We start from the raw sequence: 15,903 nt of genomic DNA, 5'->3' as shown, positions 1-15,903 counted from the left end.
ATATATATATATATTAATATTAATGATTTTTAATTTAAATATTATATATTTAACTACCACTATTATATCATTAAATAAATAATATTTTATATCAAATATTTTTTATTGTTCTATTAACTTATCTATAATTTCATCACTTATGAAATTCATCCGATAAAAACTACAATTTTCATGGTTTTTTGAGTGTGCAATAAAATTAAGTAAAATATCATCAGAAATAAAAATGGAATTACAATCAAATTCTACAAATACTATATCATCATGCGATCTCCTTTCAATTTATTATAGTGTTATTGAATAATATTAAATACTAGTTTTTGAGTAAAACACAATTAAAAATAAATAATTTTTTTTTGAGTTGGACATGGTTCAATGAACTGTGAAGTCACTGTTCATGTGAACAGCCACCCATGAATTAATTCACCTGGAACTGTTCACATGAACAATGCCGAGTGAATTAATCCACTTAGCAGTGTTTGAACAATACCGAGTGAATTAATCCACTTAGCAGTGTTCACTTTTTGAAGTAAACATTGTGTATAGTGAATTAATTCACTGTGCACATATGGCAATAGGCGCGCAATGAAAAGTGAAAAGCAATAATTTTTTGCTTCATCAAAACCAATGATACAAACACAATTTTTAGTGGGATTCATCTCCAAAATCTATGTTCAAAATGTTTACCGAACGACTATAAATTATGGTTGGAACAAAACATGGTTCCAGTCCACAATACCAAACGGTTAAAGTCAAAGCATCTATAAAAAATACTCTAGCAATTGAGATTTAATTTGGACTCAAAAGGGCCTAATCATACAAAATAAAAGTTCAAAAATCAAAGTGAAAATTACAAAACAAAAAGTACAATATTCCAATTCATAGTGTTATATGAGTGTGATGTTTTGAAAATGAAAGAGAATAGGAAAACGCAACAAAGCATTAAAGTTTAGAAGTGAAGTGAGTATAAATGAAGAAGGGGTATTTTGGTAATTGAATACAAATTGGTAAGTATAGATAGAAAAAAATAAAGAGAGAATTCAAAATTTAGAGAGAGAGATAGCAGAAGAGAAAGAAAAGGAAAGAAAAAGAAGAAAAAAATAAAGAAAGATAAAGGAAGGAGAAGAGATTTAGAGAAAATGAGTTTAGAGGTAAGATTTAGATTTTGATATATATAAATATGTTTTTGTTTAGCTTTAAATTTCTGTTTTGTTGAATATTAGGGTTTTAAAGATTTTATTTTGGGTTGATTAATGGACTGATTTAAATGTTATGGGTTGATTGTTATGGTTACTGAGTTATGTACTTGATTTTGAAACACTTTAGGTAAAGATGATGATTTTAAGTTATGATTTGTTTAAAGGATAATCTTGAGTTAGAAATCTTGATATATCAGTAGGTGATCTATGAAAAATCTGGGTTTGAAGTTAAAGATGATGAAATTTCATTTTGGTCCTTAAATTATGAAGATTTCAGTTTAGTCCTTGAACTTTATAAAAATTATAGACAGGTCCCTAGAACACAATTCAAGGTTTTGGACAGAATTGATGAATTATGGACAAAATTTCAGTATAGATATGAAATTATGATATTTTTAGTTTGGTTTTCTAATTTGATAAAATTATAATTTGACCTTTAAAAAATCTATTAAAATTTCATATTAGTCCCTGGAACATAACTTGAGATTCTGTACAGAACTGAGGATGGATTATGAGAAAAATTCTAGTCTAGTGATGAATTTATGACATTTATTTTGGATATCTAATTTGGTAAAATTGCAATTTTTATTCTTAAAATTTTGCCAAAATTCTAGATTGGTCCCTAGCTATAATACCAGCCCTTTTAAACTGTTTTGATGAATAATTGAGGTTTCTTTAGTGAATTATTATCAATTCTTATTATTTGTTTTTTTATGGATTAGATTTCAGGAAAATCATTTAATTTTTGGGTTTAAAAAAAAATATTGGTTTAGTTTAAAAACATACAAGGCTAAGAAATAAACCCTTAGTTAAGTATATTGAATAGGTTGTATGTTCTTTTTGAATTTTTTTTAATATCTCTCGTTTATATTCAGATAATTTTGATATTTTGCATGTGGGACATCAGTAGAATTTCCTCCGGTGTTTGCTTTTGATTTCTATTCACTTTTGTGTCAGATGAGTGGATAATTTTCTGTATGTATAAGAAATATTATAAATATTTGAGTTGTTAATATGAATTGGATCATGCTTCTTGGTAATATATATTTTGATTATTATTCATATTACGATAAAAGCATGATCAATTGTTGATTCTGAATTCTTGATATGAACTAATATATATTTTGAATTAACTTCTAAATTGATAGCTCTTCATTTAATTTAATGTCATGAGTTGGGCATTGATATATAAATATATCTGTGTTAATTATGATTATGAATCTTTGTATGTCAGTCAGAATATTCATATTAATAGGGTAGTGTTTGTTTTTGTACACATCGTATCTGAACCCTAGTTGGTCGGGGAAGTCACCAATCTATGTGGACTGATCATCCTATAGTATGAAGCCTCATGCTCAGTACATTTTAATTTTTTGATGAGTTTTACCGTATGATATTCTTGTTATGACCTATTTGTGAAACCTTCCTATAAGAACCTAAAGTCATATATATATATTTCTCATTATTATATTAACTCATGTATGTATATCAAACGTTATTTACTAATTGAGTTATTGAACTCACCCTTTCATTATTTATTTTTTCAGGCTTATTGTTGGTTAGTAAATCATTTTTGTTGGACTTTCATAACTTGCCTTTTTGGTTGAAATATGTACCTTTTCTTTACGTTTAGTTAATACTCCACAACTATGAATTTATATTAACTTTTGTATTAAGATAATTAAATTACATTATGAATTTAGTTTTATTATTATTGTTGCATTGAACTATATTAAGATAATTAAATTACATTATGAAGTTAGTTTTATTATTATTGTTGCATTGAACTCTAAATGAGTTATTTAAAGGTTAAGTTTGTATCTGAGTTTGAGTTCGTATAAGTATGAAATCCTGGAAGGAGACATTGTTTATGTGCCGATTATGGATATGAAGTCGGGTTGTGACAACGGTACATGATAAACAAAAAAAAAGCTGATCTCTTTTCTGTATATTGTATAATATATTACACAAACTATAAAAATAAAATAAAATATGTTTGGATAATTCAAAATATAATATATAAAAAGATGGGGGGGCTAAAATGAATATTTTAACAAGATTTTCAATTTTCCCTTTATATTATCTAAAATTTTCACTTCAGTCTCTTATTTTTTAATTCAATCATTTCTTCTAAAAAAATGCAATCGAGATCTAATTTGAGCTTTAAAGATCAAATCATGCAAAATAAAAGCTTAAAAATTAAAATGAAAACTTTTAAAAAATACAATTCTTCAATCTATAATGTTACATGAAAGAGTGCATAATAAATAAATAAAAAACTAATTTTTTTTTAGTATATTGTATAATATATATTACAAACTATCAAAAATAAAATAAAACAGCTTGGATCATTCCAAACATACATGCATTATCTATATACGTCCTATCCAACAAAAAAACAACCTTAACTAGTTTCTTAATTATAATTATAATTATAAAAAAATATAATAAAAGGATTGATGAATTCACTGAAGACACGTGTCTCTATTCATTCGGTGGAGCAGTATTACATCTACATTTTGCCTCACGGTCAAGTTATCTTGCCTGGCTTTTGTCCCATCTGTTTGGGTGATGTTGGTGGGCCTTGGGCTGGGAGCATGATTGTTTTTATTCTTGGGCTATTTGTTTCTTTTGCTTGGGCCTGCGTGGTATTCGTTTGACTCGTCAACTCGTTTTGGATCAGCCTTTCACTCTGCCTCTCTTCGCCTGGTTTCCCGCCCTGACCTTCCCTCTCAATTGAAGCCACCAATGGGAGTACGTTTTGCATCAACTTTGATTGGGAAACCTATGAATTTTCCAATGGTATGAATTTTCAGCTTAATTTGAGTCTGATTGGGAAACCTATGAAGGAGTCGCTATGATAATCTATCGCTTTTCTTTACATGGTTTTGCATTCCTGCTTTCTCTCTTCTGCACAGTCGTGTAGCTCTATTGGAATTCAATTTACCGTCGTTGGTTTTTTTATCATTTTCCAGGTTTCCATTGTTTTTTCTCACCCATTGTCATTTGACAGTTATTTTCCCATGTATTGTCCCGAATTTATTCATTTATTTGGAGTTGAATTTAGCTCTGTGGTGTTATTTTCTGCTTTCTTTCTCAGGATTTCGGCTCTTTTGACGACCTTTGCTGGCGCAACCACCTGATGTTCCATGGCTTAGGTTGCGTGATGCTGCTCCGGTTCGTGATTTGCGATTTTTCTCTATGATTCGTAGTTTTGTTTCTTTTCAGAGATCTTTTTTTTTGTTTTTTTTTTGGAAGCACTTTTTGATTAGGTTTACGAGCATGTCTGAGCTTCCTCCTATTTTTGATTAGTGGTTTTATGATGTGTATGTTCAGGAATGTTGTGTGTCACCAGACTCTGGCCCTAGAACCAAGTACAATCGTTGAACATCATCAGGGCTATGAGCTTCTTCTTTCTCGACTTTCGGCCTATAGAAGAAGAATATAACTTTTCAGTTTTTACATAAATAAAACCACTTGTGAGTGCGTAATTACATAATGTTTCCTACACGCGTAACAATAAGTTCCATAAATAATAAAAGAGAAAGAGTGACAAACCTGAATCTCAACCTGGGCCTCACTTTTAGACTTGACTTCTTCACCTTGACCCTTTATTTTATCCGTTTCCTGTTCTTGATTTCAAGTATCAGAAGAAGCTGATGAGTGCAAGACTGAGAAGTACTGGTGTTGTTTCTTGCTCTTTTCTTGCTCACTCTTTTGTTGGCCAGTTTGGTTAAGGACAAACGAGGGAAAAGAAAAATGGGGTTTTCTTGCTCTTGCTCACTCTTTTGTTGGCCAGTTTGGTTAAGGACAAACGAGGGAAAAGAAAAATGGGGTTTTCTTGCTCTTTTCTAGTTACTGAAGGGGAATTGAAAGGGAAAAAATAAGATCAAGTTCATTAAAATGTATGGATTGGTATGGTTTAGGACTTCTGGTACTATGATAAATGTGTGTAAGTGAGAATTTTGATTTTTCCCATTGTTTGCCAGATTTTCAGAGTAGAGTAAAATTACAGCATTTGAGTTATGCCAAGTATATGTACGGTTTGAAACCTTTTGCTGATAGCAGAAAAGGTAGCTGTCTGAAAAAGTTGTAAAATAACAGCATTTGAGTTATGTGCATGATATATATATACATTGAAAACCCAAAGCAACACAAAATCCCCAACTTCATGTTTCTGCTGTCAGGGGCTAAAATTGCTCATTGGATGGATTCTCTGTAAAAATGTGGCTGCAAGAAAACTACCATTGGCCTTCTTTTAGCTTTCTTGTGTTGGTTCTGAGAGTAAGATTTTTTGAACAAGTTAATAATAATTAAGGTGACCTTTAATTTCCATGTAATAACATAATCGTTTTCAGTACCTGCTTCTGCTTCTGCTTGCCATTAACTGCTTGATTGGCTCTTCGGGCCTCCTAGATTTCCAACTACAGTATTGCTCATCGCTTCCTGCAGAATGTTTATCAACAATATTTAGAATAAAATCTAATATCCCCAGTTTAGTTGGGAAAATGGAGAATTTATATGCTTGCTACTACAAGACAATGATCATGTCAAATCTTGTGATGGCATTTGTTTAATACTTCTTTCTTGGAATTTCATGTAACAGTCCCTTTTCTTCCTCATTCTTTAATATTGTTGCCCGAGTTTAACTTTCAGTGGGCTCATAAGCAAAGGAATTGTGTCAGTACTAACCTGAGTTATTGAAACTTGACTGAGGTTGGTGGGAGTTGCAGAAGTTTGGCTAAGGTTGGTGGGAGTTATTGAGGTTTGGCTGATGGGAGGAGTTATTGAAGCTAGGCTGTGGTTGGGAGAGGGGCCGAAAGCTCTAGCTAAAAAAAGGTAGTTCATCTTTTCTTCAGCATAATCTCTCAGTCTGTTGAGCTCTGGCAAGACTTCTGTGCCAAGATCTGGCCTGTCTTTCAGTCTCAGTTCTGCACATTGGAGTGCAAGCTTTGCAAAACATAGAGTCTCTTCAATTGGCCAATCAGGCACATCTGAGTCTAGAACTTCTTTGAGCGTCTCATTTTCAATTGCTCGTTCAACAATGTGAGTCAAGCCCATTGGTGGTTTGGCTGTTATGACTTGCAGAAGCAAGATCCCGAAGGAATATACATCAGATTTCACACCAATAATTCCAGTTTGTTGATACTCAGGATCTAGCAGAAAGTTCCAGCAGCTGATGTCATGTGGTATTGTGTTACATTCTCAGAAGTAGTGGGAACAAGCCTGGCCAATCCAACATCACTAATCTTACTGGTATAATTGTTGTCTAGCAAAATGTTTCCTGGCTTGAGGTCACGGTGAACCAGTGGCTCTGGCTTGGTCTGATGGAGAAAGAGCAGACCTGTGGCTATCTCAGCTGCAATTCGGAACCTGATTTGCCAAGAAAGAGCTGGTGTATTCCCTTTCTTGAAGAGACAGTCTTCTAAGCTTCCTTTTGCCATGTATTCATAGACTAGAATACCATACTCTGGGCAGGCTCCTAGAAGCAGTACCATGTTTGGATGCCGTATTAAGCTAAGCACTTCAACCTGCAAGGTACAGACTAGATTTTCAATTCCATAATGCTCATTTTCTTCTCTTAAAAAACTGTCTATATAACTTCGATTCATATGCTTTGAAAATGTTATACTCATTGTTTTTTTTCTCTTTCAATTTAGAACACTCAAGGCACTGCAGGTCAGGTGATTTTCAATAAGGTTTTGGTTGAGAAAACATCCATTTGATGCATTTACTGGTGCTTTTTAATGGTTTTGATATGTCAAAGTCAAAATCATTCAAAAGCACCTAAAAATCATCAATCTGGTACCTTTTAGACAAAAAAGCACTTTGGAAAAGCATTTTCAATCGCATTATTAATCAGTTTTCTTTGTTTCTCACCTCTCTTTGAAATTGAGACCTTCCTCGGGGCTGCATCAGGACGTAAAACCTTGACTGCAACTGGTGTATGATCAAGATAACAGTTGTAAACTGGGCCATAACCTCCTTCCCCAATCTTCTTTGATTCCGAAAAGTATTGTGTTGCTACTTCAATCTCCTCAATACTGTATCTCCTGTATCTGATACCATGATAAGATAGATTATCCTTTGCTCGTTTCGTTTTTGCAGCTTCTTTGAGGGTTTTCTCTATGTTGAGTCTCCTTTGCGCTTCTATTGCAGCTCTCTTCCCAGCTTCTTCAGCAGCGTCTATGGCTTCTCTGCACCTGGCTTTCTCTTGCTCTATAATCGACAGTGCAGCTTCTTCGGAAAACCTAGAATCTTCCAATCTTCGTTCTTCTTCTATTCTCCAGCGATTCAGCTCTGTTGCCTATATACATACCATTTTAGAACCTACTGGGAATCTTACTAGTGCACGTAGAAAACATGAATTCTCTGTACCTTCCGTTTTGCTGTAAGTGCTTCTCTACATGCTGCGTTGTACAAGTCCATTGTTTGCTTCAACTCTAGTTTTAGCCTCCTCATCTCAGACTCCATGTCATCTTGTATGTTTCAATTATAGATTAGGAGAAAGCATTTAGATCATGCATCTGTGCTTTATTATCACACTTTGCGCAGTCTTATTGACTTTAATGTTAAAACAACAAATGAAAGGCTAAAGAAATCAAAATATAAAATTGCCTTTTCCAATCATGGAAAGATCGATGTAAGATTATGCTACAAGCCATCATATATAAGATGTTACTCTATCTAAATTGACCGAATAATCTTAGCTATTTTGCAGAATTCAGTGTATAACCCAAGAAGAAAAACTTAAATTGCATGTTCTTGACAATATTCACAGTGTAGCCTGAATCAAACAACTTGAGGATATGATCTAACTAGATTAATTTTCCTGTTAATAGGAAAAAAATGGTTAAAATAATAACTCTATTATTAAACATCCTTTATTTCCTTAAGTGTTTACAGTGTTTGATGGTTAGTTGAGCTTATTTACCTAATTATGCTATTGTCAAAACGGTTAATTGCTTACCAGGCTGTGTGTTGAACCAGTAAAAGATGTTCTGCCGCTATCTTGTGAAATTGATGAAAATCCCTGATGGTAATTGGGGCTAAAGAACTTTGGTCCTGATTGTATAGATGCAAAGCTAGTGTCTGAGCTAGTTGAAAACCGAGGGGTTGCTCCAGAATCCATGAAATCATAGGTTACAGAAGACATGCGGTCAGTGCTTGGCCTGCTGGAGCTGACAAATGATATGTCAGTTTCTGACTTGAGATCTGCAAATGATTTTACACTATGACCCTGCCCTTCTCTTCCAAATGGTGACCTGTTGTTACCAACAATTGTATTATGTTCAGCCTTTGAACAGATTAAATCATAGCCAAGCTTTAGCAATAAAAAAGAAGAAGAATATATTACAAAGACATCCCAGACTATCACTCCATAAATATTTACTGATTATATATGCACGTTATATTATATCATGTTCACTGCCATCCCCTCTCATCTTCTAAAATGATTTGATGCATTCCTTACTTACCTGAAGGTTTCACCAACTGAGATACCAGGCTTGACTGGCATCGTTCTCTCTGTCAGGAGAAGACCATAAATTGGATTTTGGATTAGGATTAAGACAAAATAAAATGGAAAAAGGACCATATGATTGGGAGAATAAACCTTTTATGCCCCCAACATGTTTGTATAGTGCTTCAGAAGAATCTACCCTTGGACTATTTTGGTTCTGTTGGTTTTGTATTTGATCTAGAAGTGGGGAGGCGAATGGGGCAGGACGAGAAGCATTTCTCATTGTAGAGACCTTTCCTTTTGATACAACATACACAGTACAGAAATCAGGTGCCCCTCTTGACACAGTGCTTGGTACATCTGCCTTGAATTTTCTGTATAACAAAACCAATGGAGTTAAATGAGTCTGGTCGCTCAATGCACAAATACATCAGCAAAAAATGGAATTGAATTCTCAATTTTCATCTCTCGTGATTGTTATTGTTGATTATCTTTCCATCTGTATGTGATTTATCCTGACTGTTCAATGATTTGCTTATCAGATATTGCCAATCAAAGTTCAGAGTTGGGGAGAATATATAAAATTCTGCTAGTATTCTGAAAGTTGACCTATGTGAAAACAAAGTGCTTTTCATCTGAAATAGCACCAAAACTGATGCTGTTTTGAATGCTTTTCAAAGTTTTTGATGTGAGGGTCTCGAAACCATAAAAGAGGACCTCAAACAGCATCAATCCAAATGCATTTTGAAACACACCCCAACCACAATACCAAAAGGTGCACTCTTCAAGTAAAACTGAGTTCCTTTTGTTGGAAATAGTCTGTTCTTCCTGTTTTTACACAGATTGAAGGTAACCTGAATTTAAATTCTGGTGGGGTGTGTGCAGGTAGAGTTGCCAAGTCAGGAGGGGGCTAGGGACGGCAAAAATACCTCATAAATCCACTCCGTGATTGGGTTCCGAGAACCAAAGTCTCGATTGCTGCATGGGAAACATATTCTGTTATTGCTTTTGCTATATCTGTGCTTTCAAGTGCAACATCAAGGCAATGTACCTGATACAAAATAAAAAATAAAAAATCTGTATGTTGAAATGGAAAGGAGAAAACAAGGTACATTTGCACATCTATCTGCATAAAGGCATGAGAACTTGAAAAATGATGGTTTTCTTCCGTCATTTTGGATGCTTGTGTTATAAGAGAGATTCCTATGTATTTTAACTTTTATTCTTCTCATGTTCTAGACATTTTCCACGCCTCAAGGTGCATATTTATATCGTGGAAAGGAGGAATAACAATGACAGGCTCAGAAACGTACATCTTTGCGAGTACAATAGCATCGAAATGTAAGGAAGAGATCCTTTGCCATCTTCTGCAGCTGCTGCTTCCCTGGTGAAGAATAATCACCAGGCGATCCATGGCCTGGTTGTGAAACAATGCAAACATGTGGAAGAGAAAGAAGATTAGAACATGAAACCTAGAACTTGAAAAACCACTTGAGAGATCAAAGGAGCTGCAAGGCATTGAATGCAAGTTGAGCAACCCCTTTTCAATTTTGGGGCACAGAGGTCGGTCGTAGCATCATTAATCTGTCATTATTCTAGATAACGAATCAGAGAGAGAATTATAAATTACTTGTGACAAATGATGATGATTTGTTAAAAACATGGATTAGAATAAGATTTTGGCCTTTGGAGAGAAGATTTTCCACAGTCCATTTCAATGCATTTTGGCTCCCCTTGTCTTTATCTACAGAAACTGCCACCAGCCCATTTCCTTCTCCTCCCTTCTTGGTACCGTGTCCCTTCGAGAGCCACATTTTCTGTCTTTAATCTTCTCAACACAGAAAAGAATTCAAAGGACTGTGTTTGTCATCAAGAAAAGACCGCCTAAGAGGCCTTGAAACCTCTCTTCTATCACCCTGGATGTGCTCTGATGCTATCTGGTCAAAGAGGAGTTTTAAGTGCTTTCTGAAGGGAAATGCCAATTGGATGCAAGCCTCAGTGTGTTTCCAGCAGAAATGATACCCCTCATATTCTCAGTCCCTGTTTAGAAGCTTGCCTATATTTAGTGATCGAGGGCCATTGATGAAGCTGTGCCATTTCAATGGACACAAGATGTTACTAAATAAAGGATGGTCTTCGGTATGCTTTGTTCACTGATGGACTCTATACCATTGTTTACATGATTATTGAATTATATTAAAATCTTTATAATAGATTCCTAGGCCAGTTCTATTGAGAACCATCCTCTGCTACATGAAAATTCTAAAATTCGGTTCGAAATTTCGTGTTTTGCCAATCTCCCTTAATTTTCTTAGTTGTTTTGAATTTTATAATATTTTCTTTTGTATTTTAAGATTATGATTTCATTACTTTAGTATTGATCGGCTTTCTAGCCTATTGATTCATAGGCATTGTAAAACTCTAGGGGATATAAAGTTGGTCAAATTAATATTTTGAAAATAAAATAAGATTTTAAAGTTATTTGTGATTTAACCATGTTTTAGTCTATTTTATACCTTTCTGTACTAGGTCACTACATAACTTACTCTTTTCTTAATGTAATACTTATATAATGTAATGAGTCAACACATTTGTAATATTTTTGTATAACATTTGTATTATATTATCATTTTGTTTTAAAATACACAGAATATAATAAACTATACAATACCAGTGATCAGTCACTTCCAACAATTAAACCACCAAAGAGAGTTCATCAATACAAGATCCACACCCTCGTTCACTCCTTTACCGCTTGACTACTAGGTGCTTAATAAATTAGCTTGTAACTTGTCCATTCATTCACTGCACATTCAATATCGAATCAATTTTTATTTAAATGTGAAAAAATATTGAAAGTATTAATTTTTTTTAATAATATTATTAAACTTGATTAAATGGATGAAATTCTAAATTTTCCCACTCAATTCTTTACCTAGCTCAAGTTACTAATTAAATCGTGTGGGAGTTAACCTGAATTAAATCGATTCAAATGCAATTTTGATAACTAGTAAAACCATGACTTAGATTTTTTTTTTTATAAATAAACTTTAAAATGACAACTTAAAAAAATAATATTGAGATAGTGACAAATTATATTGATCCTAGTTCTTCTCCAACCTGGGTCATGGACTCTACTGAGTTTAATAAATAAATATTTTAATCAATAATTTTTACTTAATTATATGATAAAAATAGATACTCGTAAAATTAAGTACCAATATAAAATAAACACCTATTTAAGACAATGACAACATTATAGAAAATAAACAAGAATAAATTATTTTGTCTATTTCTCAATTGGTCCAATATTAAAAGAAAAAATTAAATAAATAAATAAATTTAGAATAATTAATGGAAAAAAGGCATATCTATACAGTGAGTAAATTCTTCAAACCTGCAAACCGGGTTATGGACTTTAGTAAGATTATAATTTATTTTTTAAAAATTATTTTTTATTTAATTATATGATAACAAAAATAAACAATTACAAAATTGAATACCAACTCCAATATTAAATGAAAAAATTAAAAAAAATAAATAAATTTAAAACAATTAAAGGAAAAAAGGCATATCCGGACAATAAATAAACTTTACAAACCTGCAAATAGGGTTATAAACTCTAGTGGCCTAGTGAGATTATAATTTATTTTTTAAATTTATTTTTTATTTAATTATATAATAATAAAATTAAACATCAATCCAATACTGAGATTTTTCTTAAGCCATGATAATATCATAAAAAAAAAATCAATTATGAAACTGAATTCTCAATTAACTCAACATCTAAGGATAAAATAAAAAAAAAAAAAAAAAGAGTTTAACTTATTAAACTTATAAATCAGGTCAACCAACCAAACTTATGAATATGTTTATGGATTTTATAAAATTTAATAACATGACTTTTATTTTAAATTATTTTTTTAATTATAAGAAAAAAATAGATGATAAAAAAAATTCAAGTTCAATTAAAATGTAGCTTATCAAACCCTTGTATCAAAGCAATTGAATTATTTGGAAAATTTATAAACCATATTAATCCTATAAAAAAGACAAAATAAAAAAATACAAAAGCTAAAATTTTAATTACTTAATGTTTAAAACTAAAATGGACAGAAAAAAAATAAAATTGTAACCCGCAATGAATGCGTGAAAGTTAATTTACCCCACCCTTTAGTTTTTGTTAATTAATGTCATTTTTCACCCACATGAATTATCATCAAGTGTATATATTTCCACCTTCAACTAGATACGCACTGCTGGTCGAGGTGATCTCTGTAATTTAATTAAATCTGCTGATTCTTGTTCCAAATGTAATCATCGGTCTGAAAGCATAAAGTTCTCAGTAAATAAAACTGTGACTTTTTAAATCTTCATGAAGAAATCTTTTTTTTTTTTTTGTAATTCCTTTTTAGGGATATCTGGTGATAAAGATTGCAACATTAACTATACATTTGATCAAGCCTTTAAGGTCGAGAAAACCTTAACAGCATGTCATTGGAAGACTTCCCTGTGGAAAAATACTTCCTACGACTCTAGTTTGAGTTTGAGAATGATAGCAAAGCTTGAGCCTATGATGCCTTATGGCAGGAGCATACACTGCAGGGAGAATTCAAATGCATCATAAACTGACCGAGAAAAGAGACAGAAAATAAATGGAAGGACGAGGACATGCGTGTGAATTCTAGCAGCTGGAAATAAATTGCACTGTCAAATGAATGCCAAGTTTACAAAGTTCTGCCGTAGTCAGGAGTGAAGAATAACTGTTAAAAATGAAGGTTAGAAAAATGATGGTTTTCTTCCGTCATTCTGCCGTAGTCAGGAGTGAAGAATAACAAGGATTGTTACAAATCAGACCTGGTTTACTGTGATGCTATGAATCAGGCGTACCTCTTAGTATTACTTTCCATGCGGGGGAGATAACACAAATGATGACCAAAATGATTTGAATGGAAGAAGAAAAAATATTCTTACTGGTTTCCTTTTTTCCTCTTTCCCTCTAAAACCCAAAAACATAAAATTAAAATTCTATCAGCTAATTAACCCCCATTGTTGCTTTACAACATTTTCTACAGTTAACAGAGAAAGCTAACCCTCATAACAGATCGCTCCACAATTCATGTTCTTCTTCACTGTGTGGGAGTCAGGAAACCTGTCATCCCTCGTGATATTGTTCTATATGCCTTTTACTTCATGCTCCTCCGACAATCATCGATCCAATGTGAAGGAATATCCTTCCTGGTCATTCCCTCTAACACTATATGCATTCCCTTCACTCCCGTAAAGTTCTTCATCGTTGTCTCCTTCTTTCAGTACATCAATCTTCTCCACAACTTCCTTAATGTCCAACCTTCTCTCTACATCCTCTTCACAGCAACTTAATCCAATCTTCAAAAGCTTTATCATTTCTCCTTTGCTATTTTTTGTTCCCACTATTTCCTTATCAAACACTTCACTTGTTCGCTTTTCCTTAACCATGTTATTAACCCAAGTTGCTAAGTCTGCATCACTGTTATAACATGGTGTTAGATAGTTCTCAGGGAACTTGCCAGTTAACATCTCCAGTATTAAAATGCCAAAACTCCATACATCTGTCTTGTTTGATGTCCGGCTTTGTTGTGCATACTCAGGTGACTTGTAAGCCATCATGAACATGTGGGCATGTTCAGGGTTGACCACGGGTCTTAGAGCATAATCTGTCAAGAGAGGCTCGAACGACTCGTCTAGGAGCACGTTGGAAGATTTTAGGTGTCCATGAGGAGCAATTATAGGAAGCTCATTGTAGAGAAAAGCCAAACCCCTGGCTACTCCTTTGACGATTTTCAAGCGGATGTGCCAATGAAGTCCATCTTCTTCCGGTGAATGATTTCCTGTAGAAGACAGGCAGAATGGCTGTAAGAACACAAAGACTTGACGTTTTCAGAAAAAGTACAGTTGATGCATCATGAACTTACCATGAAGGTGACTAGCCAGGCTACCATTCTCAGCGAACTCTGTAACCAAAAGCTTCTCATCCCTCCTATTGTAATATGCCGCAAGCGGCAGCAAGTTGGGATGTTTCAACCTCCCTAACCTTCTCATGTGCTCATGGAACTCTTCTCTCCCCACATTGCTCATATGCCGATACCTCTTAACAACCACAGGTTGTCCAACGACAACTGCCTTATATGAAGATCCAAATGTCCCACTCCCCAAAACTTCCGCTGAGGCCGTAAGCAAGTCTTGCAAATCAAACTTCTCAATGTCATCCTTAAGGAATGTCAACTTTCCATGATCAGCCTTCTTTGCATGAGAACTAGTCTCTGACAATTCACGATGTACATCTCTATAGTAAGAAGCCACCATTTTGTTGGAGTTCTCCTCTGGTGATGATGCTGTCCTCTGTATTCGACTTTTACATTTTTTTCGGGAAAACAAAAGGAAAGCAAAAGCAATGGCTGCCAGCATTAGCAGCACAATCAATATAATGATTACAATGTATAGAATGCTAAATTGCTTCCCAGTGGATTTGGGGGTAGAAGGTGGAGAGGTTATGCATGGCCCTAACGGGGGTCCACATAGTCCTTTATTGCCTGAAAATGGTTAAGAAAGATTTTCTCAGGAAAATGCAGGTGAAAGGTTAAAGATACATCATAAAGTTGCATAAGTAATCTGTGCTCCGATAGAAAGATTACCTGCAAATGAATGCGGACTCAATCTGCTTAGGGCTTCTGGGATTGGACCCTCCAGTTCATTGCTGGCTACATTTACTGTCTTCATACTCTTCTGTTGAAAATTAGGTATTTGGCCTTGAAATTGGTTTCCTTCAAGTTTCAATTCCATCAACTTAGGCAAGGTAGCAAGTGACGAAGGAATCTTGCCTGCAAGAAGATTATTTGCCAGATACAGTCTCTTTAATGAACCCATGCCTTCAAATGCATTGTCAGGAATGTCTCCTGTGAATCGGTTATTTGACAAATACAACGCTTTCAACTTCCCTAGTTTCTTGAAATCAGGCAATGGACCATCAAAATTGTTGTCCATAAGGCTTAATGTTCTAAACGAAGGCAAGGGAGCAAGTGCATCCAAATCAATATCGCCGGAGAGTGCCATATGTTCAAGCTGCAAACCCCGAATGCTTCCATTCAAACACAGCACACCGACCCAATTTGATCTTTCCCATTCACATGGTTTCACAGAGGGATTCCAGCTATTAATAGCTCCGTTGTTCGCTAGCTGGTCCTTGAACTGTAAAAGAGCGTGGGA

The 15,903-nt window shown here is 34.0% G+C and overlaps 1 protein-coding gene, 1 long non-coding RNA gene and 1 pseudogene across 2 annotated transcripts in view; 1 reads left to right on the top strand and 2 right to left on the bottom strand.

The window, feature by feature from the left end:
• Positions 1-5,238: 5,238 nt before the first annotated feature.
• Positions 5,239-10,910, bottom strand: LOC105116150 (U-box domain-containing protein 35-like; annotated as a pseudogene).
• On the top strand, positions 8,904-10,356 carry LOC105116149 (uncharacterized). Its single transcript, XR_840476.1, has 4 exons — positions 8,904-8,988; positions 9,201-9,433; positions 9,544-9,766; positions 9,898-10,356. It is a non-coding gene; the product is annotated as an uncharacterized LOC105116149 (long non-coding RNA).
• Positions 10,911-13,745: 2,835 nt separating the features above from the next.
• The window catches only part of LOC105116148 (probably inactive leucine-rich repeat receptor-like protein kinase At1g50610), a 2,296-nt gene continuing 138 nt past the window's right edge, over positions 13,746-15,903 (bottom strand). The window contains exons 1-3 of the mRNA XM_011013356.1: positions 15,333-15,903; positions 14,613-15,230; positions 13,746-14,528 (exon numbers count right to left, since the gene is read on the bottom strand). The exon at positions 15,333-15,903 is cut by the window's right edge and continues 138 nt beyond it. Of these exons, the coding sequence (XP_011011658.1) occupies positions 13,867-14,528; positions 14,613-15,230; positions 15,333-15,903 (1,851 nt within the window). The 3' untranslated portion in view covers positions 13,746-13,866. The remainder of the gene's footprint in view (positions 14,529-14,612; positions 15,231-15,332) is intronic.

Source organism: Populus euphratica, unplaced genomic scaffold, assembly GCF_000495115.2.
Source record: "Populus euphratica unplaced genomic scaffold, PopEup_1.0 scaffold865.1, whole genome shotgun sequence".
Classification (NCBI taxonomy): Eukaryota; Viridiplantae; Streptophyta; class Magnoliopsida; order Malpighiales; family Salicaceae; genus Populus; species Populus euphratica.
This window is presented reverse-complemented; position numbering and strand designations above follow the sequence as displayed.